Here is a 21838-nt window from a genome sequence, read left to right as displayed (position 1 = left end):
TGGGAGTGGCTCAAGTGGTTGAGTACCTGCCTAGCAAGCATGAGGACCTGAGTTCAAACCCCAGTACTGTTCCCCCCCCAAAACCAAACAGAACTGGTTACTCTTGTTCCTTTATAGATAACCATTTTTCTTTCTTTTTTCTTTTTTTTTTTTTTTGACAGCACTGGGGTTTGAACTCAGGGCCTCACAAATGAGTGCTAGGCAAGCAGACTTACCACTTGAGCTACTTCACCAGCCCTGTTTTTTCATACACGAAAGTTTCAGAGGTGTCTTGAAATTTTGTAATTTTTTTTTTTTTTTGGTTACTGAGACAGGGTCTCATTCTTTACCCCAGGCTAGCCTTGAACTTGCCATCATCCTGCCTTAGCCTCTTGTCTCTGCTTTGACTCTACCTGCTCTCCTCTCGTAGGTGACTGTTAGACTTAAGGAGATACGTTTTTTGTTTTGTTTTTTTGGTGGTCTGGGAGTTGTACTCAGGACATTGTGCTCCTTAGGCAGGTGCTGTGCCACTTGAATTACTCCCCTGGCCACTGTTAGATTTAGGGGTGTGGCACTGTGGCCTGGAATTTTTCTTACTTTTCATATTTTTGCTTTATGTTCTAGGACAGGGTTGTCAGACTTCATGTAAAGGACCAGGTAGAAAATATTTTAGGCTTTCTGGGCCAAGAGGTAAAATCAAGGTCATTCAGAATGCAGGCTCTTATGTAATAAGAGAAAAGTTTCCACAACGTTGTCATTGACAAAGTTCAAAGTATAATAAAAGTTCAGTATTTATTTAAAAAATTTTTTTTTTGTAATATAGTTCCATTACTTTGAATGCAATTCTTTTTGGGGACTAACATTTTGTTTAAGGTTTCCAAATAGAACTTATCAAATGGATTGCAAATGTCCGTTTGTAAAAATGTTGACAGTGGGGCCAGGATTATAGCTCTGTTGTAGAATGCTTGCCTGGCATGTGCAAGGCCCGGGTTCTGTCCCCAGCAATATGCACACACACGTAGACACGAAGAGAACCTGCAGCTGTGGGTGTCAGGCAGGCGTTGGTTCAGGTCCAGATCATGGTCACTCACTTGGCTCTTAGCTACATCATTTTATTATTGTATTGAACTTTCTGTTCTCACATCAAGTTTACCATTTTGAGATTCCTTACTTGCTCTCTGCTCTCTTTTCATAGCTATCTGTTCTTGTTTTATGGATGTAGTGGTTACTTTCTGGCCTGTCTCCCTGTTTTCACATTGACCTTTCTCTTTCATGCGGGTTATGGGAAAGGAAGGACGGTGTCCATTAGTGGATTAGGGTTTGGATTTCCTTTTTAGTTGTGTCTGTTTCCCTGGGAGGAGGAGGTCCCTGTAGTAGCCAAAGTAGGGTGGCACTGCTCTGCCTCTTGGTGTCTTTCTCTGTCTCTTGCCAGGTTTCCTTTTTCCCTTCAAGCCTGTCCTAGAGGTCAGGGACCTGTTTCCATTTTGTAGGGCAGCATTTAGAAAGGAAAACTCACATGTGCCCAGCTAGTAATGCCCAACAACGGCTCCAAGGCTATGACTCTGCTCTGGGCTTAAAGGGTAAGATTAGTACCCGTGGCCAGGTATTGACTTACCCCTGGTGCCCATCTACTTTAGGACTGCTTTTCCTGCTTTGCTCTGCTTTCCAAGTTTGTGGCATCCAAGAGAGTAATTGAAGCACAAAATTACTCTGAAGCAATCAGTCTTTTCAGAACCGAGAACTATTCTACATTGTTACAGGTCAGTGACGTCCACCACATGAAACTGCCATTTTCCTAGGGATAGCACTGTTGAAAGTCAGTCCTTCGACCTGGTTCAAACCTCAATTCCTCACAATGGTTTCACTTGACGGTTTTGACTTTGTTTTGGGGTGGAAGTATTCCCATGCAACCATTCTGTTTCATTTTCAATAAATTACATGGACTGTTCACTCTTTATTATAAAATAAGTTTCGCCCAAGTGTGGTGTGACCATTTAGGCCTTGCTGTGAGCATGTTTAAGGTAGGTGAAGCCAAGGTATGGGTAGGTTAGGAGTATTAAATACATTTTCCCTTTGAGGTATCCTAAGTTTGAGCATTTTTTTTGTTTTGGTGGCACTGGGATTTGAATTCATGGCCTCATGCTTGCTAGGCAGGCACTCCACCTCTTGAGACACTCCACCAGCCCAGAGGTATCCTCAATCTGAGATGGGTTTATTGGCATTCAACCCCAATCAGAGGTTGAGGAATGTCTGTATTTTAATTGTTTTTTGACTTGTGGGTAAAGGTAATCACTGTAATTAGTCAGAACATTAATTAAGTAGCCTTTTCTAGTTCCTGTTTGCAAGCATTCTGGAATATTTGGAGTCCTGAGAGCCCTTACCAGTAACAAATCTAGCTTCTCTTTGCTGGATTAGGACATTTAACTGGGAAGAATTCAAAGGCGCTTGTGTGAACTTGGTGACTCAGACTCAAGGGTTCTGCTGTTAGGCAGAGGCTGCTATAGGCTGAGGACCCGTGAGACAGGTGTGCCTTGTGCAAGCCCCACCTGGAAATGCATCCGTCCCTGACTGCCTTAGAGCAAGTGGAGAAACAGTGTTTCTGAAACAGCCTTGTTCCCTCCACTTCCCACCCCTCCACCGCGCCCTCCATAATTGAGGGCCCTGGGTCTCACCTGTAGGCTCTAGCAGGGCTTGCTCTCTGCTTGTTCAGCTTTGGCATTTGAACTTGCAGATGGTCAGACTTCCACAATACTGTCCTGCAGTTGTCTGCACAGGATAGGACAGAAATTCAGCGAGGCTGCCTGTGGGGTTCGTGTGCTGTTAGTGGGAAAATGTTTACAGGTTTACTTGGTGTCTTTCTGTGTGTGCAGCCTGCTTGGATTTTGCCAGTAGGTTCTGGGTATTTTAAGCTTTCTAAACACTGTAAACAACGTCAGGCAGCCTTGCAGAAGGAAGCTGTGGTTTCTGGTCTTCCTGTTCGCTCATGTTGTCTTTAGAGGGAGGGCCAGCAGCTGCCCATGTTTCTCAACACATTCAGGAGAGAATAGAGGCTGCACAGCAACTGTTGGCAGAGGGGGAGGAACTGCCATTCCTCCAAAGAGATTCCTCCGCCACTGGGGTGTCCACCCGGCTGCTCCATGGAGAACGAGGTAGGTTCAGATCCAGTGTGGAGAGAGTCACTGAGGACAATCGATGGATTGTGTGGGGCCCTTGTGGTGGCATTTGTCCCGCTTCCCAGGGCTCACTGTGCACTGGGGTGGCCCGCCCTGACTCCCACTTTTGGATGAGGGGAGGAGGGCTCATTCACTGGGAATGGAGGCCAGTGTGCTGGAGGGAGGAGTGGGCAAGGCACAAGGGAAGAGAGGAGCCCTCCTATCCAGCTGGTGGAGAGGTGGCTGTACTTGTCTATCTTAACTCAAGGACTAACCAGGTTTTGTCTTCCAGGGAAAAATAACTTCCCTGTGGATTTGTAGTCAATCTAAGTTGAAGAAAAAAGGTCAAGAAATTGAGGAGGGCACCCAAAGCTGGAGATCCTCTCATCTGGGGTTTTGTCCATGAACCCACAGCAGAGCCTGTCCCACCCTCGGCATGGCCACTGTGGGCCCAAAGTCCCCTGTGCGTTTGTCACCAGAGCATCAGTCAGCAGTGGGCAGAGATCACTTCTCTTGACAGGTCCTGAGATGGGGCACATGGCTGTGCTTTGCTTCTTACCTGGGACTCCATGGTGCCCAGAAGAAGGCCTTTTTCCTTTGTAGGCACTGGAGTAGGTTTCTTTATTTAGTGGTGTTGGGGTTTTAACTCAGGCCCTCATGCTTGCTGGGCAGGTGCTCTACCACTTGAGCCACTCCACTACCCTGGACTACTTTCCTTTAAAACAAGACAGCAGTTCTGTCTTGTTTTGGAGGAAGACTGGTGCCCTGTGGCTGGTGGTGTGATAGTGAAGGATGAACAGAGGGAGGTATCTTTGTGGCCAAGGCTGCCCAGGAGAACCTGTGGGTTTGATGGATGAGAGGTGGCAGGCATGGAGTGGAGAAGGGAAACCTCTCACTGTCAGGTTCCCCTGAAGCCAGGCTGCTCTGAGCTGTCTTCCCAGATCCTCACCCTGTGCTTGGCACCTTTTCCAGTTGCTCTCCCTCACCCCGCCACGATGTGCAGTTGCCATTTGTCTTCCCCTTAGACTGGGGCACACTGGGGGCAGGGTTGTGTCCCCGCTGTCACAGCTGCAGTGTCTGGCAGGTGATGAGTACTCAAGAGACATCTGTTGGCAGTTGAACTCATGCACATCCGGGGCTTTGCTCTGTATATCTTTGTTCAGAGACAGTCTTACTTTATTAACAAGGTAAGAGCTCCCTGAGTCGGGTGCCTGTGGCTCATGCCTGTAATCCTAGATACTCAGGAGGCAGAAATCAGAAGGATTGCAGTTCGAAGCCAGCCTGGGCACATAGTTCCACGAGACCCTATCTTGAAAAACCCTTCACAAAAGTAGGGTTGGTGGAGTGGCTCAAGGTGAAGGCCCTGAGTTCAAGCCCTGGTACTGCAAAAGAAAAGCCTCCCATTAGTTTACTGGGAGGTTTAAACCAGGGGCACCTGAGAAAAGGCTGAGGTATGGGGTACCTGTTCATCTTCCTTTCACATGCTGAGCAGGTGATGTACCAGTTGAGCCATGTCCTCAGCCCTACAATTCTAACTTTTTTGCAGGGGGAGTGGGGGAGTACTGGAGCTTGAACTCAGTGCCTATACCATGAGCCACTCTGCCAGTCCATTTTTTGTCAAGGAGTTTTTCTCGAGATAGGGTCTCGTGAACTATTTGCCTGAGGCTGGCTTCAGACCATGATCCTCTTGATCTCTGCCTCCTGAGTAGCCAGGATTATAGGTGTGAGCCACTGGCTCCTGGCTGTTTCCAACTTTCAAGAGCTATTTTGGGCTTCAGATGGCAAGTAGTGGGAGAACAATGTAGGGACCTGGAGCCTTTTCAGAGTGAGCCCTGGAAATTCTACACAGAGTTCTGCCTCTGCTCCTCCCAGCTCGTTCTTTGCCTTGGACCCTGGCTGATGGCCCTGTCAACCATAAAGCTTCAGTTTCTTCAGGAAGGTCCGTGTTGAGACTCCATTCAGGAAAGAGACACCACTGCTGCCCTTCTCGGGGCCAGATTGGTCCTTGGTTCTCTCAAGGTCACAGATCATTTTGTTGGTGAGGAAGATGCACACTCAGTAAAACCCTTGTGCAGTCAACAGTGGCTGCTAACCTACCTTTAAATCTCTGGGCATCAACCTGTAGAACATTCCAGCAAGTTCAATAACCTAAGATAAGTTACCAAAATCTTGCTTTTGCATTTCAAGGTACTCTTATTTGTCAGTTTACTATTTTAGGTAGTACTGGGGTTTGAAGTTTGGCTTGCCAGACAGGCGCTCTACCACTTGAACCGTACCCCTAGCCCTTTTTGCTTAGTTATTTTTCACATAGGAACTCCATTTTTGCCCTGGCTGGCTTGGACCTTGATCCTCCTGTTCAACCTCCCCTGTAGCTGGGGTGACAGGTACACACCACCATGCCCAACTTTTATTGGTTGACTTGAGATCTTCCTAGCTTTTTGCCTAGGCTGGCCTTGAATGGCCATCCTTCTGATCTCTGCCTCCCATGTAGCTGGGATTCCAGCCACTGTGTCTGCTGTGCCAATTCACTTTTGATTTTCAGTACTGGGGCTTGAACTCAGTGCCTACACCTTGAACCACTCCACCAGCCCTTTTTTGTGATGGATTTTTTCGAAATGGGGTCTTGTGAACTATTTTCCTGGGCTGGCTTTGACCTGTGATCTTCCCGATCTCTGCCTCCTGAGTAGCTAGGTAGGATTATAGGTGGGAGCCACCCATGCCCAGCCCAATTTACTTTTTAACTGGAGTTTCCTTTAAATTTTTCATGTGAAAAGCAACTCCAGATCTGAGATGCCCTCTTGTTCCATTTTGTTTCTGGAGTGGCTGAGCACTACCCCCCAGTGCCTGATGTCCCTCCCGCCTGTCCCCCATGGCTGAGAGCTGAGCTGACACCAAAGTGTTAGTCGTCCTAGGCTAGAGCATCAGTCTTGCCTTGTTCTGTGCTGAAGGTAGTGAAGTTGCAGGGTGGCATGTGGATGTGCTTCTGGAAAGACTCATTGGCAACTGAAAGTGTGTTCAAGGCCAAAAACTAGGGCCAGAGAGACACCTGCCTCCAAGTCCAGTAGTGTCCCCTTCCCAGTCCAGGTCCCTCAGCGGGCATCTGAAATAGGATGGTGTTCTTCCTCTGCACACTTACCTGTGACGGAGTGTACAGATGAGGCACCAGAAGGCAGTAATGCTGTAATTACAACAGAGCAGTTACCGCAGTTTTCTCTGGTAAAGTCGACAGTGGATGGCTGGAGCCTCGACAGATAGGGAGGTTGCACAGGCCAGGCTCCTGCACTTCTTAAATACCAGTTTAAGGCCAGTTCCCTGAAGTTCCTCCACGTGACCTGTGCTTGGTGTTCTGGTGTGAGTGTCACAGGAATCCATCACCCCCTTCTTTCTTAGGTGTCACACAGACAGGTAACTTAGCATCACGGTGCACGTCTTCAGCACTGGCTGCCTGTTTTCACCATGGATTTAATTCCTGTTACTGCGCTTGGTCTTATTTCTCCTGTTTGACTGGGACACTTGCCTCTCCTCCATCCTGGATGCCAGGCCTGTGTGTACACTAAAGGAAAGATTGGTACCAGCATTTATTGCCCCTGGCCCCATGCAGGGTCCATCCTGAGTGCTAGGGTTACCCAGGGCCCGCAGTGTAGCTCAGTGGTAGAATGCTTACCTGGCATGCCCAAGACCCTGGGTTCAATCCCCAGCAAAACACCCTCACACGCACACATACACACTCACACACACAGAGCCAAAGGCAGAGATGGAGCTGGGAGGACCCGGCCCTCGGGCAGTGAGAGGCACCCCTAAGGGAGTGCAGGGCTGTCCTGATTCCTTGGCTTGTAAGGGTTCCAGCAGGTGTCTTCTAACTGTGCCTCACTACCTAAGTGCAGAGGGTCTCTGTTCAGACCCTAAAGGGGTCGGTCATAGGAAAGGCCCGGGGTCCTTCCCAGCATAGACTGTAATTGTGTGTGTGGACTGACATTTTACGAGCCGTGTGTCACTGTTATAGTAACAGCGTGAATTGCCTGCGTTTTGTGGGCCTGTTAATTTGGCAAGGGCTTCTTGGTTAGAGGTTGATCTTGGCAAATCTCTGGTCTCAGGATTGGTTTCCCGTTGCTTCCATGTGTAGATTAGTAACGAGTTTGGCTAACAGGTGGCTTCTGGAAGGCCAGACACACATTGGAGCCAGTGCTGGCACTGTCCACACATATCACGTTCCTGCTGAGAGGAGGGGCCCTTTGGGGCTGCAGGAGGAGTGGTGGGGGACAGTGGGAGGTCATTAATGTCTATAGAGAAGAAACTTCTTGAGGGCTGTGGGACTTTGTACCTCATAACCCCCAGGGCTGGGCCTTCCATATCTTAAGAGGTAGGAGGAGAATCAAGTGATCAAGTGTAACACATTTGAAGAGCTAATTCATGTACCATCTCGTCACCGAGGGTGGTGGTAGTGCAAGGAAATTGCAGTTGTCTTCAGTGGGGCTGATGAGACATGATTTTTAAAAAAAATTTTTTTGTGGTACGTGGGCTTGAACTCAGGGCCTTCACCTTGAGGCACTCCACCAGCCCAATTTTTTGTGATGGGGTTTTTCAAGATAGGGTCTCTCGACCTGTTTGTCTGGGCTGGCTTTGAACCGTGATCCTCCTGATCTCTGTGTCCTGAGTAGCTGGGATTATAGGTGTGAGCCACTGGCACCCAGCTGAAACATTTTTTATTGCTAAAATTATGTCACCAAGTGTGGGAGTCCTCTCCAGCTTACAGTTTACTCTCAGTGGGTGTCTCATAAATGCCAGGTGACCATTTCCCGTCATTCTGCTCCAGTCCTGGTGCAAAGACCTGGTCCACTTGGTCCAGTTGCCCCCGGCCCCATCTGTTCCTTCTCTTGCCACTCATCCTGTGGTAAAACCTGTAAAGCTTGGGGGATTGAAGAGGGTGAATCCTGAAAGGTGCCTCCATGATGGTCGGTCCTCGCCTGTCTTGGAGCAGGGCCTGGCAGCCCAGGGCCACTGCCCGTCAGTTCTCCCGGAAGTGGAAGTGTTTGTCCTTCCTGCTACTCATCCTCTAGAGGGTCATCTTGTAAGGACATCAATTCTCTTAGCTTTTCATGTGGTGCGGGGGTTTGAACTCGGGGCCTGTGCCTGCTAGGCAGACACTGCCACTTGAGCCATGTCTCCAGTCCAACTTTTCAGGTTCTTATATCTTGTCCCAGTTTAAGTATAGGCAGTGAGAGGCAGCAATTACATATTCATCCTTTTCTTCAAGTATGGAGATATTTAAATATAAAAAGGTAGACAGGGCTGGGGGCTGATGGCTCATGCCTGTAATTCCAGCTGCTCAGGAGACAGAGATCAGGAGGATCAAGGTTTGAAGCCAGCCCAGGCAAATAGTTCCGCGAGACTCTACCTTGACAAAACGCTGCATAAAAATATGGCTCAAGGTGAAGGCCCTGAATTCAAACCCCAGTACTGCAAAAAATAAAAAAAACAAATAAAGACAAGAAATTGAATGATGCTTCTTGTTTGTGGCCGTCATCAGCCCAGCTGTCACTGGCGCTAAGGATCTTGAGTCCTCTCATCCCGGCCCCCAACACCAGCAAGAAATGCTGAGGGGCTGACGAATGGATTAAGAAAATGTGGTATCTATACACAATGGAATTTTATGCAGCCATGAAGAAGAATGAAATGTTATCATTCGCTGGTAAATGGATGGAATTGGAGAACATCATTCTGAGTGAGGTTAGCCTGGCTCAAAAAACCAAAAATCGTATGTTCTCCCTCATATGTGGACATTAGATCAAGGGCAAACACAACAAGGGGATTGGACTATGAGCACATGATAAAAGCGAGAGCACACAAGGGAGGGGTGAGGATAGGTAAGACACCTAAAAAACTAGCTAGCATTTGTTGCCCTTAACGCAGAGAAACTAAAGCAGATACCTTAAAGCAACTGAGGCCAAATAGGAAAAGGGGAACAGGTACTAGAGAAAAGGTTAGATCAAAAAGAATTAACCTAGAAGGTAACACCCATGCACAGGAAATCAATGTGAGTCAATGCCCTGTATAGCTATCCTTATCTCAACCAGCAAAAACCCTTGTTCCTTCCTATTATTGCTTATACTCTCTCTACAACAAAATTAGAAATAAGGGCAAAATAGTTTCTGCTGGGTATTGGGGGAGGGGAAAGGGAGGGGGCGGAGTGGGTGGTAAGGGAGGGGGTGGGGGCAGGGGGGAGAAATGAACCAAGCCTTGTATGCACATATGAATAATAAAAGAAAAATGAAAAAAAAATGCTGAGGGGCTGCCTTTTGGGGGGGACCTCAACGTCAGGAGGCAGGTAGACAGGATCCCATCAGCCCAGACAAGGGGACGCATTTTGACGGATGACAGGACCCTAAGCCTGTCCATGGGCTGGTGCCACGGTGGTGGTGTGGAGGCAGAAGTCAGGCTGGTACTGCCCGGCTTTATTTCCCAGTCTGGTCATGGGGTGTATGTAGAAGACGGCCTGGGGTTTCCCTGCAGTTGAAGAAGAAGTGAGTTTATAATATGTTGCCAAGAATAAAAACAGACCTGGAAATAACGTGGGCACGTCTGTTGCTTCCTCATAACAAACAACTGCTCTGTGCTCAGAGCTGCCAACCTGCAAGGGTCACGGGCCCATTTTAGAGACCAAGAGAGCTCAGCTGACCAGTTTGCTTAGGAAGTGCTGCTGCCAGAGCACGCCAGAACTGAAGTCAGGCCTTGAGCCTGGGCAGCTTCTCTTGTGAGCCCAGCAGAGTCCCATGGTAGAGGAAAGGGACTGGCTTGGTGGCAGTGTGTGTGCACAGCTCCAGAGCCAAGACTTCTGTTGTACTGTGCTGTTCCATTCCGATTCTGTGTCTTGTTTTACTGGATCCTGTGAGCTGTCACAGGTCTGAAGGGTCACAGTCACAGGGAAGCTGTGGATAGGAGGCAGCAGGCTGCAGGGATGATATCGGGGTGGTTTTGTAAGGAGGTGTGGGTTTTATCTGCCCATGGACTTCTCCCCTGGTGCTGAGTGTGTTGGTGGAGGGGGAGGAGGAGCCCACGCAGAGCCGAGCCCAGCCCCACAGAGCTGGGAGCCACTGGGCCACTGAATCCCTCCCAAAGTCAGGAGCACGCTGTGACCCTTGGCTGTGACCGCCCACCTATGAAATTGGCAGGGTGGGCAAGGCATCCTCTGGAACCATGGCCCTGCAATGCTATTTTGTGTTGGGGGTAATGTGGGGAGAGACAGAAGTGACAGCCCTTACCGAGCATCTGGTGGCTTCTCATTTGCATTGTTTGTGTGGGGTCCCAGCTGCTGTCTGGGTGCTGGGCCACCCCATCCGTTAGGTGAGCCTCAGGCTTGTGACGTGTCGCTGCTGAACCCACCTCAGCATCTTGTTCAGTGTGGGTTTGGTTCCTCCTGGTGACAAAGCAGGGACCACAGCGCCCTCTCTCGGCAGGACTTGGGAGTGCTTCCTCACAGTGGCGGTGACCAGGCAGCACCGGACCTGTCCTGGGGTTTCACAGTGAGGTTTGCTTCTGTCCCTGCTCTGGCGCTCTTCAGTTCACTTTGGTAAGAGGAGGAGCTGCAGAACCTTGTGAGGTGCTGAGCCGGGCGTGGGGCTGCGAGTTAGAGGCCTGTGTGTGGTGGGGTACACTGGAGCCTGGAGGCCTGTCAGGGAAGGAATTGCCCCACGAAGCCATCAGCTTCCATGGAGCATGCTCAACCTTGGCTGCTGAGGAGTTCCTGGTTGGAGTCATGCTGTTCTGTCCTCTGCGGGACTCTTTCTCCTCACTCCTGCCAGCTAAGGTTTTCTAACTGTTGCAGTAGTAGGTGAACAGGTCCCTTGTTCTCTGTGCACAGATCACTTTGGCCATCCAGCCCACCTTGGCTGTCGAGCCCCGTCGGTCAGGCTTGTGTGTTCTTGGTCCTTGCTCACAGTCTGGTGTCACCAAGCCTGTTTGCATGGGGACCATGGTGGTGGCCTTGGCTGCTTTTTATGTGTGTATAATGAACTCCAATCATTGCCCTTTCTGCCTGCAGCCTGGAATCGTGTCACCATTTAAACGAGTATTCCAAAAAGGTGAAAAGGGTAGAGATAAGAAAGCCCAGGAGAAGGTGACAGAGAGGCGCCCCCTGCACACTGTGGTGCTGTCACTGCCTGAGCGCGTTGAGCCCGACAGACTGCTGAGCGACTATATTGAAAAGGAGGTGAAGGTAAGTGGTCCCAGGCTGCAGGGTTGCCTGTCCAACGTGGTTTGTGAAGCACCTGCATGGAAATACCTTGCCTCTGCTCATAAATCTCGTGATAACCTGAGACCCCAGACCCAGGCTCTTGTCCCTCATCCCAGCTTCTGGTTCTTCCTGCAGTAGCGTGCCACCTCCTGTCTCTCCCTCAAAGGCCTAATCATGGGTAGCGTGTCCTGCTCACCAGAAGAGAGTCACAGAGCTGGAGGAAAATCCACATCTCCTCCAGCAGCTTGCAGATGACAGCTTGGTTGAGGTCCTGGGGCCATTATGTGTGCCATGGTCACTGTCCCAGACCTGGGTTCTCGGACCAAGGGCTTTGAGTCTCAAAGGCCTGTACCCAAGAGACTGTGTATAAGCCATGTGGTCAAAACGTAGGGGACAGGAGACAGGTCTTGAGGGACATAAGCAGGAAGAAGGAAGCTGAGTAGGATAAGGGAACTGAGTTAGTATACACCACAGAAGACAGTCCACGAATCAGGAGGAGTGGGGGCTGTCTAAGTACCTATGGCAGGGACTCTCCCACCTTGTCCCCACTGGCTCATGGGCCTGGCCCAGGAAGTGTGTGAGTGACCCTGGGTGAAATCAGGAAGCTAAGTCATTATGCGTCATGAGGACGCCTGGCCATTTTCTCCATGAGGCTTCTGAGACCTGCAGCTGGGCCTCTCCCCCAAGGGTTCTGTGGAGGGCTGCTCAGTGCAGAAGCTAAGGGGCTCCGAGGCTCCCACTCATCCAGTGTGACTGAGGCCCAGCAGTCAGTGACACTGCCCACACAGCTTTGCCAGCTTGTCAGAGTTAAGGATACAATACGTTTGAGAAAGATGTTTAACTCAAAGACACAGCTCAAGAAAAACGAACAGAAACCCCACAAATGTGAGTGCAACAGCCACAGTGCAGAACACAGGGAGAAGGTATGACAACACAGTCATGCTCCCTTAGCACTGCAATTGTGCTCTGAGGAATGTGTTGCCTGGCAACTCTGTGGCTGTGAACCACAGCACATAGCTCGCAAACCTAGTGGTGTCAACCAGTAACACAGGTGGGCAAGGCTGTGTTGTTTTAGTGATGGAAATGTGGCAGAGTAGCACAGTGTACACAGTCAGTACCCGTCATTTACCAAGGTTACTGAGTGTTGTAACTCGGTGTATGTGATGTTGTGTGCTGTGCTTATACGGCTGGCAGTGCTGGAGGCTTCTTCACACAGGCAGTGCCCTGTGAGGTTAGGTCGGCCGCAGAGTCACGAGGCAATGGGAGTTTTCATCCCCATCCCAGTCTCATGGGCTGCAGTGGGACGTGTGGTCTGTCTTTGACCAAATCACCTCTATGCAGTGTGTATATGATATCTCAAAGAGATAAAGGTGTTATTAATGAAATCAGAGGATTCCTTCTTTTTTTGGTTGGGGGGGACTGGGATTTGAACTCAGGGCTTCTCACTTACAAAGTAGGTGCTCTACCACTTGAGCCACACTTCCAGTCCTTATTTTGCTCTGGTTATTTTGGAGATGAGGTCTCGAGAACTACTTTCCTGGACTGACCTTGAACCTCGATCATTCCAATCTCAGCTTCCTAAGAAGATTACAGATGTGAGCCACCAATACCCAGTAGGATTCTACTTTTAAATAAATAAAAAAATGGGGGTGGCTGGAGGTGGAGCTCAGTGGTAAAGCATGTGGTGAGCATGAGGACCTTGGGTTCAATCCCCAGTACCACATAGAGAAAAGAAAAGGCGAAGGGAAGAGCAGACTTGCTCATTCTCTTAAAAAATTTAGTAGAGGGCTTGAAAACATAAAAATCAACAACAACAAAAAATCTCCCAGAAAGAATAACCAAAAGACAGACTGAACCATTAAAAAAAAAAGGAAGAAACAATGAGAGGCTCAACTGAGATGACTGCACGTCTCACTCAGGAGGAAACTGTTAAAACAGTAAAGCAAAAACGGCTGGGGTGTGGCTCAGTGGTAGGCACTTGTCTAGCATGTGTGAAAGTAGAAAAAAATGAGTCTGCAGGAGGGACTGACAGACACGGTTCTACGCTGACAGGATCCTGTCACAGAGACTAAATCAGTCACCTTTTTGAACCCGAGTGTGCAGGAGGCTATTCTAAGTTCAAAATAAAGGGCATGCAAAGAAGGAGGAAGACATGGGTTCACAGCACTGGGCTCTAACAGAGAAATGAGGGCAGGTAATACCCGCGATGACAGAAAAGTGGCCCGTGCCTGTAGTCTCAGCTACTCAGGAGACTGGCAGAAGAGTCACTTGAGCCCTGGAGTGTGAGGACAGTCTGAGCAATGTAAGGAGATCCTGTCTTAAGAAAGAGCTGTTCATAGCCAGGTACTGGTGGCTCACGCCTGTAATCCTAGCCACTTAGGAGGCAGAGATCAGGAGGATTGCGGTTCGAAGCCAGCCCAGGCAAATAGTTCAGGAGACCCTATCTCAAAAATACCCATCACAGAAAATGGCTGGTGGAGTGGCTCCAGGTGTAGGCCCTGAATACAAGCCCAATACTGCAAAAAACAAAGAAAGCTGTTCATGACAAGACTGCAGTTTCATGATGACTTGGCAATGCAGTGAAGTAGAATATCTGAGACAAAACAGTAGGTAGTAAGTAGTGAGTAACGGAAAATTATATTGTAAGGAAAAAGGGGCTGTGGGAGTAGTGATGTAACTAAAAGTTGGGAGGTAAAGTTTTAAAATGATATGTTGGGTAACAGTAACACAAACACATTATTTAAAAGAGTGCCCTGGATGCCAGAAGGAACAGGCCTTGATGTGACCATCTGTGGGAAGGGGTTCATAGGATTGGACCATTTGCCTTTTTTTTTTTTTGGGCAGTATGGGATTTGAACTTGGCTCTGTGCTTTCCAGGCAGGCGCTCTACCACTTGAGCCCCGCCCCTGTTTGCCTTTTGGTAAAATAAAAATAGTGACAACAGGAAATCTCCCGGTGAGGGGACAGTGTCTACTCCCCCCACTCCAGTGGTTCTTCCTGGGAAGTTTTGTGTTTGGGATGAACATTGGTAATTAGAATGCTGTTTGATCCCCACAGAGCCTGAGTGAAGTGGACACTGGCCCTCCCGTTTTCCATCACCAGCCAGAGTTGGCTCAGGAGGTTTGGTGGGGCCAGCCAACGGTAGCCGACTGGAGCCTGGTGACCGTCAGCAGACACCATGACCAAGTCTGCTGTGTGGCTTTAATTCTGAGAGAGGACTCAGACTCCTGTCTGTGATGTGAAACTCAAGCAGCTTTTGGTTAGTGTTAAAATTTTTCTTTTTTGAGACAGGGTCTCCAATGCAGCCCTGGCTGGCCTGGAGTCCTCAATCCTCCATCTTCCTGCCTCCACCTCCTGAAGGCTGGGATTGCAGGGACTGGGCCAGCACGCCCTGGTTTATTTAAAAATTTAAAATTGAGTATGGCCCCTCTGGAAGGAGTCCTTGACACTAGTTTTTGGTGTGTCCAAAAACTACACAAGCACACACATGCGTTGACTTCCACAGTTACTTCATGGTGTAGGTTGTGTGCTCCTTGCTTTTTTATTTTTTTAGAATTTTTTTTTGGCAACGTTGGGATTTGAACTCAGGGCCTCACACTGGCTAGGCAAGTGCTCCACCACTTGAACCACTCCACCAGCCCTTTTTGGTAATGGGTATTTTCAAGATAGGGTCTTTTTTTTTTTTGCTTTTTGTAAGTTCATTTACTACTTTAAAGCTTTAACTATTTAGCAGTTACAGGAAATAATACTAGGCCAAAAAGAAAAATATGTGCATTTCAAATACAAAATATTTAAAATTACTCTTGGTCAATATCTAAAAGCCACTCCTCACATGCTCACGACTTCATTACCAATTCATTGTAAGTATTCAGCACATGTACCTGTGCACTTACTAAGCATTTATTTGCACTTGTATTTTCTCTGTTAGGTTTACTCTCTAATTAGCCTCTTTTAGAAAGCTACTTGAATTTGTCCAAGGAGTCCCAAGTTTTTTGGAAAACCAATGGCGCTACACTGTTTCCAGATCTACCTCCAAAGCTGAACTTGGGTGTTGACAGCTCTTTGAAAAGTTCAAATCCTTCACTGAATTCATTTAGAAACTCTTCCTTGGCCCAATTACATGAGTGTATTAGGAAGAAGATTTTGCTACCAACACCCTGGAGAGAGATTTCATCTATTGCCTCCTCTTCTCAAGTGCATTGTCAGGATTAGGGCTGATGGCATCAAAAGTCCCTTTGTCAATACAAATACGAAATCCAGACAGCTTTGTGGAGAGATTCAAAAAGTCTTCTATCTTTACCTTCGTGTTTGATAGTTCTTCTTTCTCTGTAATGCTTCCAGAAAGCTGAATTGCAGAAGGAGAATAAGCAATTCCATAATATTAGAGAAACCAAATTTTGCCAGATCTCTCCCATATCTCCACATTCTTGGAAAGTCTGCAGCTCTCTCTCACAGACAGCATTCCAATGCTCTTGGGTCCCCAGAACCAAAGGGACAAAGCCATCCTCAGCGGGACTCCCTTCTCAGGACCACTCCATGGCCACAGTGCCACTGCCGGTGTCGGCACCCGCCGAGATAAGAGTCTTGAGAACTATGTACCCGGGCTGACTTTGAACCATGATCCTCCTGGTCTCTGCCTCCCAAGTAGCTGGGATTACAGGCGTGAGCCATGGGCACCTAGTTACTTTATTTTTTTGGATAGTGCCTCAATGTTTTTGCCTGGGGTCGTCCTCAGACTGGGATCCTCTTGTCTATGCCTCCTGTGTATCAGGGGTCACGAGTAAGCACCACCACTGCCTGGTTTATTGAGATGGGGGTCTCGCTAATTTTTTGCCAGGGTTGCCTCAAACTGTGATCCTCCCAGTCTCCACCTCCCAAGGATTGAAGTTTTCTTTAGAAGTCAGGTTGAGGGTCCTGTCATGTGGTCGAGTCAGATCTCTCTTGACTGCCTCTGCACATCTGCCATCCTTCCTTCCTTGGGTGTCACTGGCTTCTCTTGGTGTGTCCGGTAGGTTCACTGTCTGCTGCGTTAGTGTCAAAGTCTCTCCCCATTTGTCACTTGTCTGTGTTGGTGATCATTTGCAGTTGGTTCTCCATGCAGAGACTGGAGCTGGAGAGGAGCAGAGGAAGAAGGGATGAGGATCATGGACTTAGACCCTGCTGTCACCTCTGTGATACTTTACCCACACCCAGAGTGGTGGGCACCTGGTGGGACACCTGCCACATGTGCCACCCTCTGCCCCCACTTCCAAAGTTGTACTCACCTGGCTTCCCTCCATCCACATCCGGCTTCTCTGGAGTCAGGAATTGCCAGAACCTTCCCAGGTACAGCCTGCCTGTCAGCGGTCTGAGGCCACCCTGGTCCTCTTCTTGTCCCTCTGCTGCTGCCTGTTTGAGAGGTGGCCCTGCCAGATGATTCTACCTGCCTCAGATGTTGGCCCTATAGTGTGAGCCTGGTCGTCCTGCCCTTAGCAGGTGGCCGTTTCTATTTAAGTAGCACTTGCTTCACAGGTCATGTTGCCAGTTTGCCCCTGACGAAATGGGAATGTCATCCTTATGGGGTGTAGGCCAGCGCCCTGCAGAGCAGTAGCTGCTTCCTTTGCGTGCTTGTCTGTGAGCCAAGGAGCCCAGAGTCACCAGCTAGCTGCCACCCTGACCATGTCCCCTGACTGTGGCTCCTGGCAGTGTTTCCTGACTATGTTCCCTGTGTCTCCTGGCCGAGTCCCTAACCATGTCTGTGTCCTGACAGGGTCTCCTGACCATGTCCTCTGACTGTGTCTCCTGGCCCTGTCACCTGATTATTTCTGTGTCCTAACTGTGTCTCTATATCATGTCTGTCCCCTGATTGTGTCTCCTGATCATGGCTCCTGACTGTGTTTCCTGACCACATTCCCTGACTGTGTCTCCTGTCCCTGTCACCCAGCCATGTCCCCTGACTGTCTCCTGTCTATGTCCCCTAACTGTGGCTCCTGACCATGTTCCCTGACTGTCTCCTGGCCCTGTTGCCTGGCCATGTCCCCTGTGTCTGTGTCCTGACTGCATCTCCTGACCGTTTCTGCCCCTGACTGTGTCTCCTAGCCATGTCCCCTGACCGTGTCTATGTTCTGCCTCCTGACCATGTCTTCTGGCTGTGTTCCTGACTGTGTGTGTCTCCTGATGGAGCATTGTGCCCTAGGACAAGGCCCTCAGAACTTGCACAGCTAAGGGAGGGTATCACATGCATGTGTTCTGCTAAGCGTCACCGGGGTTGCTGTGATCCAAACCATTCACCAGCCCCTCACTCTCCCCTCTGACACATTGCATCCTGAAGGAGAGAGTGTCTTTGGGAGTGTGTTCCCCCCTACCAGGTATCCCCTCAGTTGTGCTCCCAAGAGGCCATCCCATAAGTATGTCAGGCTGTGCTCCCGGTGACCAGGTGTCTCCTAGACCCCAGAGGCATGTGCTTGCTTTTGCACCTCAGATACAAAGTGAGACCCTGGCCCAGGTGACATCAGAAACTAGACATTCCATGAGCCCCTGGGGACTGGCTGACACTGCAGGCAGGACACCAAGCCATATGTGGGGTTCAGGCCAGTCCTTGCTAAGAATGGGGCCTCGTGCTGCAGGGCTGAAGGGTCCCAGTGTACTAGGACCCTTGTATATTCTGGTATTAATCCCTTGTCAGATGTATAGCTGGCAAAGATTTTCTCCCATTCTGTGGGCACATGGAATTTTATTCCATTTCTCTTCAGTCTAGTGACTGCTTTTTAATTAGATATAGGTCCATGGGTCAATTCTTTCTCTCTTTTTTCTCTTTTTTTTTGTTGGAGTAGAGTTTGAACTCAGGGCATTGCACTTGCAAAGCAGGTGCTCTACCACTTGAGCCACACCTCCAGTCCATTTCACTCTGGTTATTTTGGAGACGGGGTCTCCTGAACTATTTGCCCAGACTGGTCTCAAACTGCAATCTTCCTGATCTCAGCCTCCCAAGTAGCTGGGATTACAGGCGTGAGCCACCATACCTGGCTGATATGTCTAAGTTGCTGAGCCACTGGAGTTCTATTTAGGAGGCCATTGCCGATGTCTGTTAGTTCCTGTGCATTCCCTGCTCTTTTCCTGCATTAGGTTCAGAGTTTAAGGTCTTACAGTAAGGTATTCAATACACTTTGGATTGGTGTTGGTTCTGGCACCTACTTCCAGTCTTCACACGTGGATACCCAGCCTCCTGGCTAATGCTTTGTTATCACTCATCTGAGTGAAAGCACAGGTGGTACAAAGGAAGGAGGGATAGCTGATAATATCAGAATATTGGTCATTGAAAAAGTTTTTAGCAAATGAAATTATTGAATAAAGCTAATGAAGTGAATTTTTGTTCATTTGTTTTTGTTTTTTAAGACAAGGTCTCGCTATGTAACCTAGGCTACCGTAGAACTTGCAGTCCTCCTGCCTTTGCCTCCTGAGTGCTGGGATCATATGTGTGCACTGCTGTGCCCTGCTTTAAGAGAAAATTTCTTACTGTGATGAAATGTATCTCACAAGCCAGACAACAATGGCTCACACCTGTAAACTCAGCTACTCAGGAGGCAGAGATCAGGAGGATGGTGGTTCAAAACCAGCCTGGGCAAATAGTTCATGAGACCTGATCTCAAAAAACCCTTCACAAAAAAAGGGCTGGTAGAGTGGCTCAAGGTGTAGGCTCTGAGATCATACTCCAGTAGTGAAGGAAAAAAAAAGTACCTCACTTAAAATTTGTCATTTTAACCATTTTCAAGTGGGTGCTTAACTAGCAGGAAGTCCCTTCATCCTGCTGTACAGCCTCGGCCACCCTCTACCCCAGAACTTTTCATTGCCTAGACTGAAACTCTATGTCCATTAGGCAATGAGTACCAGTCTCCGTTCCCATCCCCGTCCCCCAGGTCCCTTAGCCACCATCTTGCTTTCAGTCTCTGAGTATGACTGGTCAAGAGATCTGGTGGGTGGAGTTGTACCGTGTTTCTTTGACTTTCATTTAGGAGGACAGTGTACTCCCCATCCATCCATGTCAGAACTTTCCTTCCTTTTCAAGGCTGAGTACTATTCCACTGTGTGGATATGGCACATTTTCTCCATCTGTGGGTTGGGTTGTTTCTGCCCTTGTCAGTTGTGAATAGTGCTGCCCTGCTTCCATTTTTTTTGTTAGCGTATAATAACTATACAAAAGGGTTTCCTTGTGCGGTCCCATACATGCACATGATGTACTTCAATGGAATTTGCCTTTGCTCTTTCTTGTCCCCTCCCTCCTCACTTCTTCTGTGTGTTCCCAAAAAATGGAGTGTCTGGGCCATCAGCTCCATATAGGCTAATGCTTTGGTGTAGCCCAGGCTGGCCTCAGACTTGACATTCTCCTTCCATGTGATGGGGTTACCACCATACCTCTCCATTTTCTTTTTTGTGGTGCTGGGGATTGAACCCAGGGCCTTAGCGTGTGTTCAGTTCTTTTCACACATGGTGTTGGGTTGCACGTGCTAATATTTTATTTTTAAAAAAAATTTACAAAAATATGTTTTTTTATGAGGGATACTGATCTGTAGTCTTCCTTTCTTTGAATATGTTTGTTAGTTTGAATAAAATAGCAACGCTGGCCTCGTAGGACAAGTTAGCAGGGGTTTTCCTTCTTCCTGCCTGCCTTCTAGAAATGATTAAAGAGAATTGCTATCATTTCTTCCTTTTCTTCTTTTTTTCTTTTTGTGTGGTCAGTACTGGGGTTTGAACTCAGGGCCTCACCCCTGCTGGGCAGGCACTCTCCCACTTGAGCCACTCTCCAGTCCCTGATTTCTTTTGTTGGATGTTTGGTAGACGTCACTGGCAAGCCCACCTGGGCCTGGTGTGTTCAGTGTTAGTACTTACTGATGGAGTCTCCCCCGTGGGTCGTCGGGCTTCACATTGTCCGTCGGGCTTCAGATTGTCTGTCTCCCTCGTGGGGATGTTGGTGTCTTTCAAGGCACTCCTGTGGCCTGGCAGCAGGTGACGTGTGGTTTTACTCTGTCACATGGAAGGTGTGTTCTTGAAGTTGGTGAATGTAGGGGCACCAACACGAGTCCTCCAGCGCTTTGACTTTTCCCTGGCCATGTCCAGTCTGCTAGTCAGACCACCCAAGACTTTTCCTTCTTCCTTGCTCTTACAGTACCGATCTTTCTCTCTGCTTGCCTTGCATCTCCTCTCACCGTTTGCTCTCTTAGGCTGTTGTGTGACAATTATATCCCTGACATACGTGACATGCTGCTGTGTGCGCTGTCATTCTCAACTGTCCTCTGCCTTTCAGTCTGCCTTGTAACCTGCTGTGGAGATTTAGATGGGAGGTGCTGGGTTGAGGGAATTGAGGCCTATGGTGTGGCGTTAACGTTTGCGTGCCTGGCTAGAAGTTGCTTTGGTGTCCTGGTTTTTGTCTTGTGCTGTCTTTCCTTGAGAGTCCTTTTAAACAGGGTGGAGGCTTGCAGTTCCTTTCTTTGAAATCTGAGCTTTGTTGGTGTGGGGTTGGGGGGATGATCTGCAGTCCTGTGACTGGGCCTCAGTGTCTCAGTGAGCCTGTGCCCTTGCTGTGACCTTCCACAGAGACTTTTCATTTTGAGTTTGTTTTTAGGAGAGATAGAAAGGTAGAGGGGATGAGTTGGGTTCTAGATGTTTCAGGCTCTGGCTAAGAAGTTTTCTTTGAGGAAAGTCCTAGATTAGGGGTAACTGAATGCTCTGGTAGTATTTTAATATTTTACTACTTTTTTTTTTTTGGTGGGACTGGGATTTGAACTCGGGGCTTCACACTTGCAAAGCAGGCTCTCCTATCAATTGAGCCAAAATGGACTTTAGTCCATTTCGCTCTGGTTATTTTGGAGATTGGGGGGCGGGGGAGGTCTTGTGAACTGTTTTCCCAGGCTAGCCTTGAACCATGATCCTCCCAATCCAGGCCTCCCAAGTAGCTAGACAGGTGTGAGCCACTGGCGCCCAGTTCTTTTTAATACTTTTTATCCGTCAGTATTTTGTTGGTTTCTTTTCTCCTCTCCTTGCCAGAGGTACATTTTTCTCATCTTTATTCTGCCAACCCAGTGGGATACCTGGGAAAGCTCATGGCAGTGCCAGAGCCCCATGACTGGCCCCAGGAGTCCTTATCTCATGGACCAGCTTATCCACGGTCAGTGTCCGTCTGATACCTGTTCTTAAGTGCGGCTCCAGGGATTCTGCCCATGAACTGTGATTCTCAGCCTCTCCCTGTCTTCCCTTCATCTTCCATTATCTGATGGGTAGAAAAGCAGTTGCTGGCCTTCAGCTGTCACCTTTCTCCTGGTGAGCATGGAGTGACAGCTGCCAAGCTCTTTACGTGCTAGAGCAGAGTCCCACTTTATCCTTGCAATAGAGAACTTAGTTATGTTAGCTAAGGGATGACTGACAAACGAGGACATGTCCATTCTTATCCCAGCACTCTGGAGGCTGGGCCTGTCTCAACCTCTTCCCACCCCAGAACAAGCAA

The 21838-nt window shown here is 48.6% G+C and overlaps 1 protein-coding gene and 1 pseudogene across 5 annotated transcripts in view; one reads left to right on the top strand and one right to left on the bottom strand.

Moving 5' to 3' along the window:
* Ccm2 (CCM2 scaffold protein) overlaps positions 1 to 21838 on the top strand; it is a 48387-nt gene that overhangs the window by 14349 nt on the left and 12200 nt on the right. The window contains exons 2-4 of one of the 5 annotated variants that reach the window (XM_074065425.1): positions 10586 to 10698; positions 11170 to 11343; positions 14419 to 14620. The exons of 1 other annotated variant lie outside the window; for it this stretch is intronic. Coding sequence is in view for 2 of the 4 variants with exons in the window: in XM_074065423.1 (XP_073921524.1) it covers positions 3117 to 3128; positions 11170 to 11343 (186 nt within the window). In the remaining 2 variants the exon portion in view is untranslated. Of the gene's footprint in view, positions 1 to 2881; positions 3129 to 10585; positions 10699 to 11169; positions 11344 to 14418; positions 14621 to 21838 lie in introns of those variants that run through there. 3 more of the 5 variants (XM_074065424.1, XM_074065423.1, XM_074065422.1) reach the window with 3 other exon arrangements.
* On the bottom strand, positions 14729 to 21458 carry LOC109686588 (EEF1A lysine methyltransferase 2-like; annotated as a pseudogene).

Source organism: Castor canadensis, chromosome 2 (assembly GCF_047511655.1).
Source record: "Castor canadensis chromosome 2, mCasCan1.hap1v2, whole genome shotgun sequence".
NCBI lineage: Eukaryota > Metazoa > Chordata > Mammalia > Rodentia > Castoridae > Castor > Castor canadensis.
Note: the sequence above shows the minus strand (reverse complement) of the source record. Positions and strands in the feature narration are given on the sequence as shown.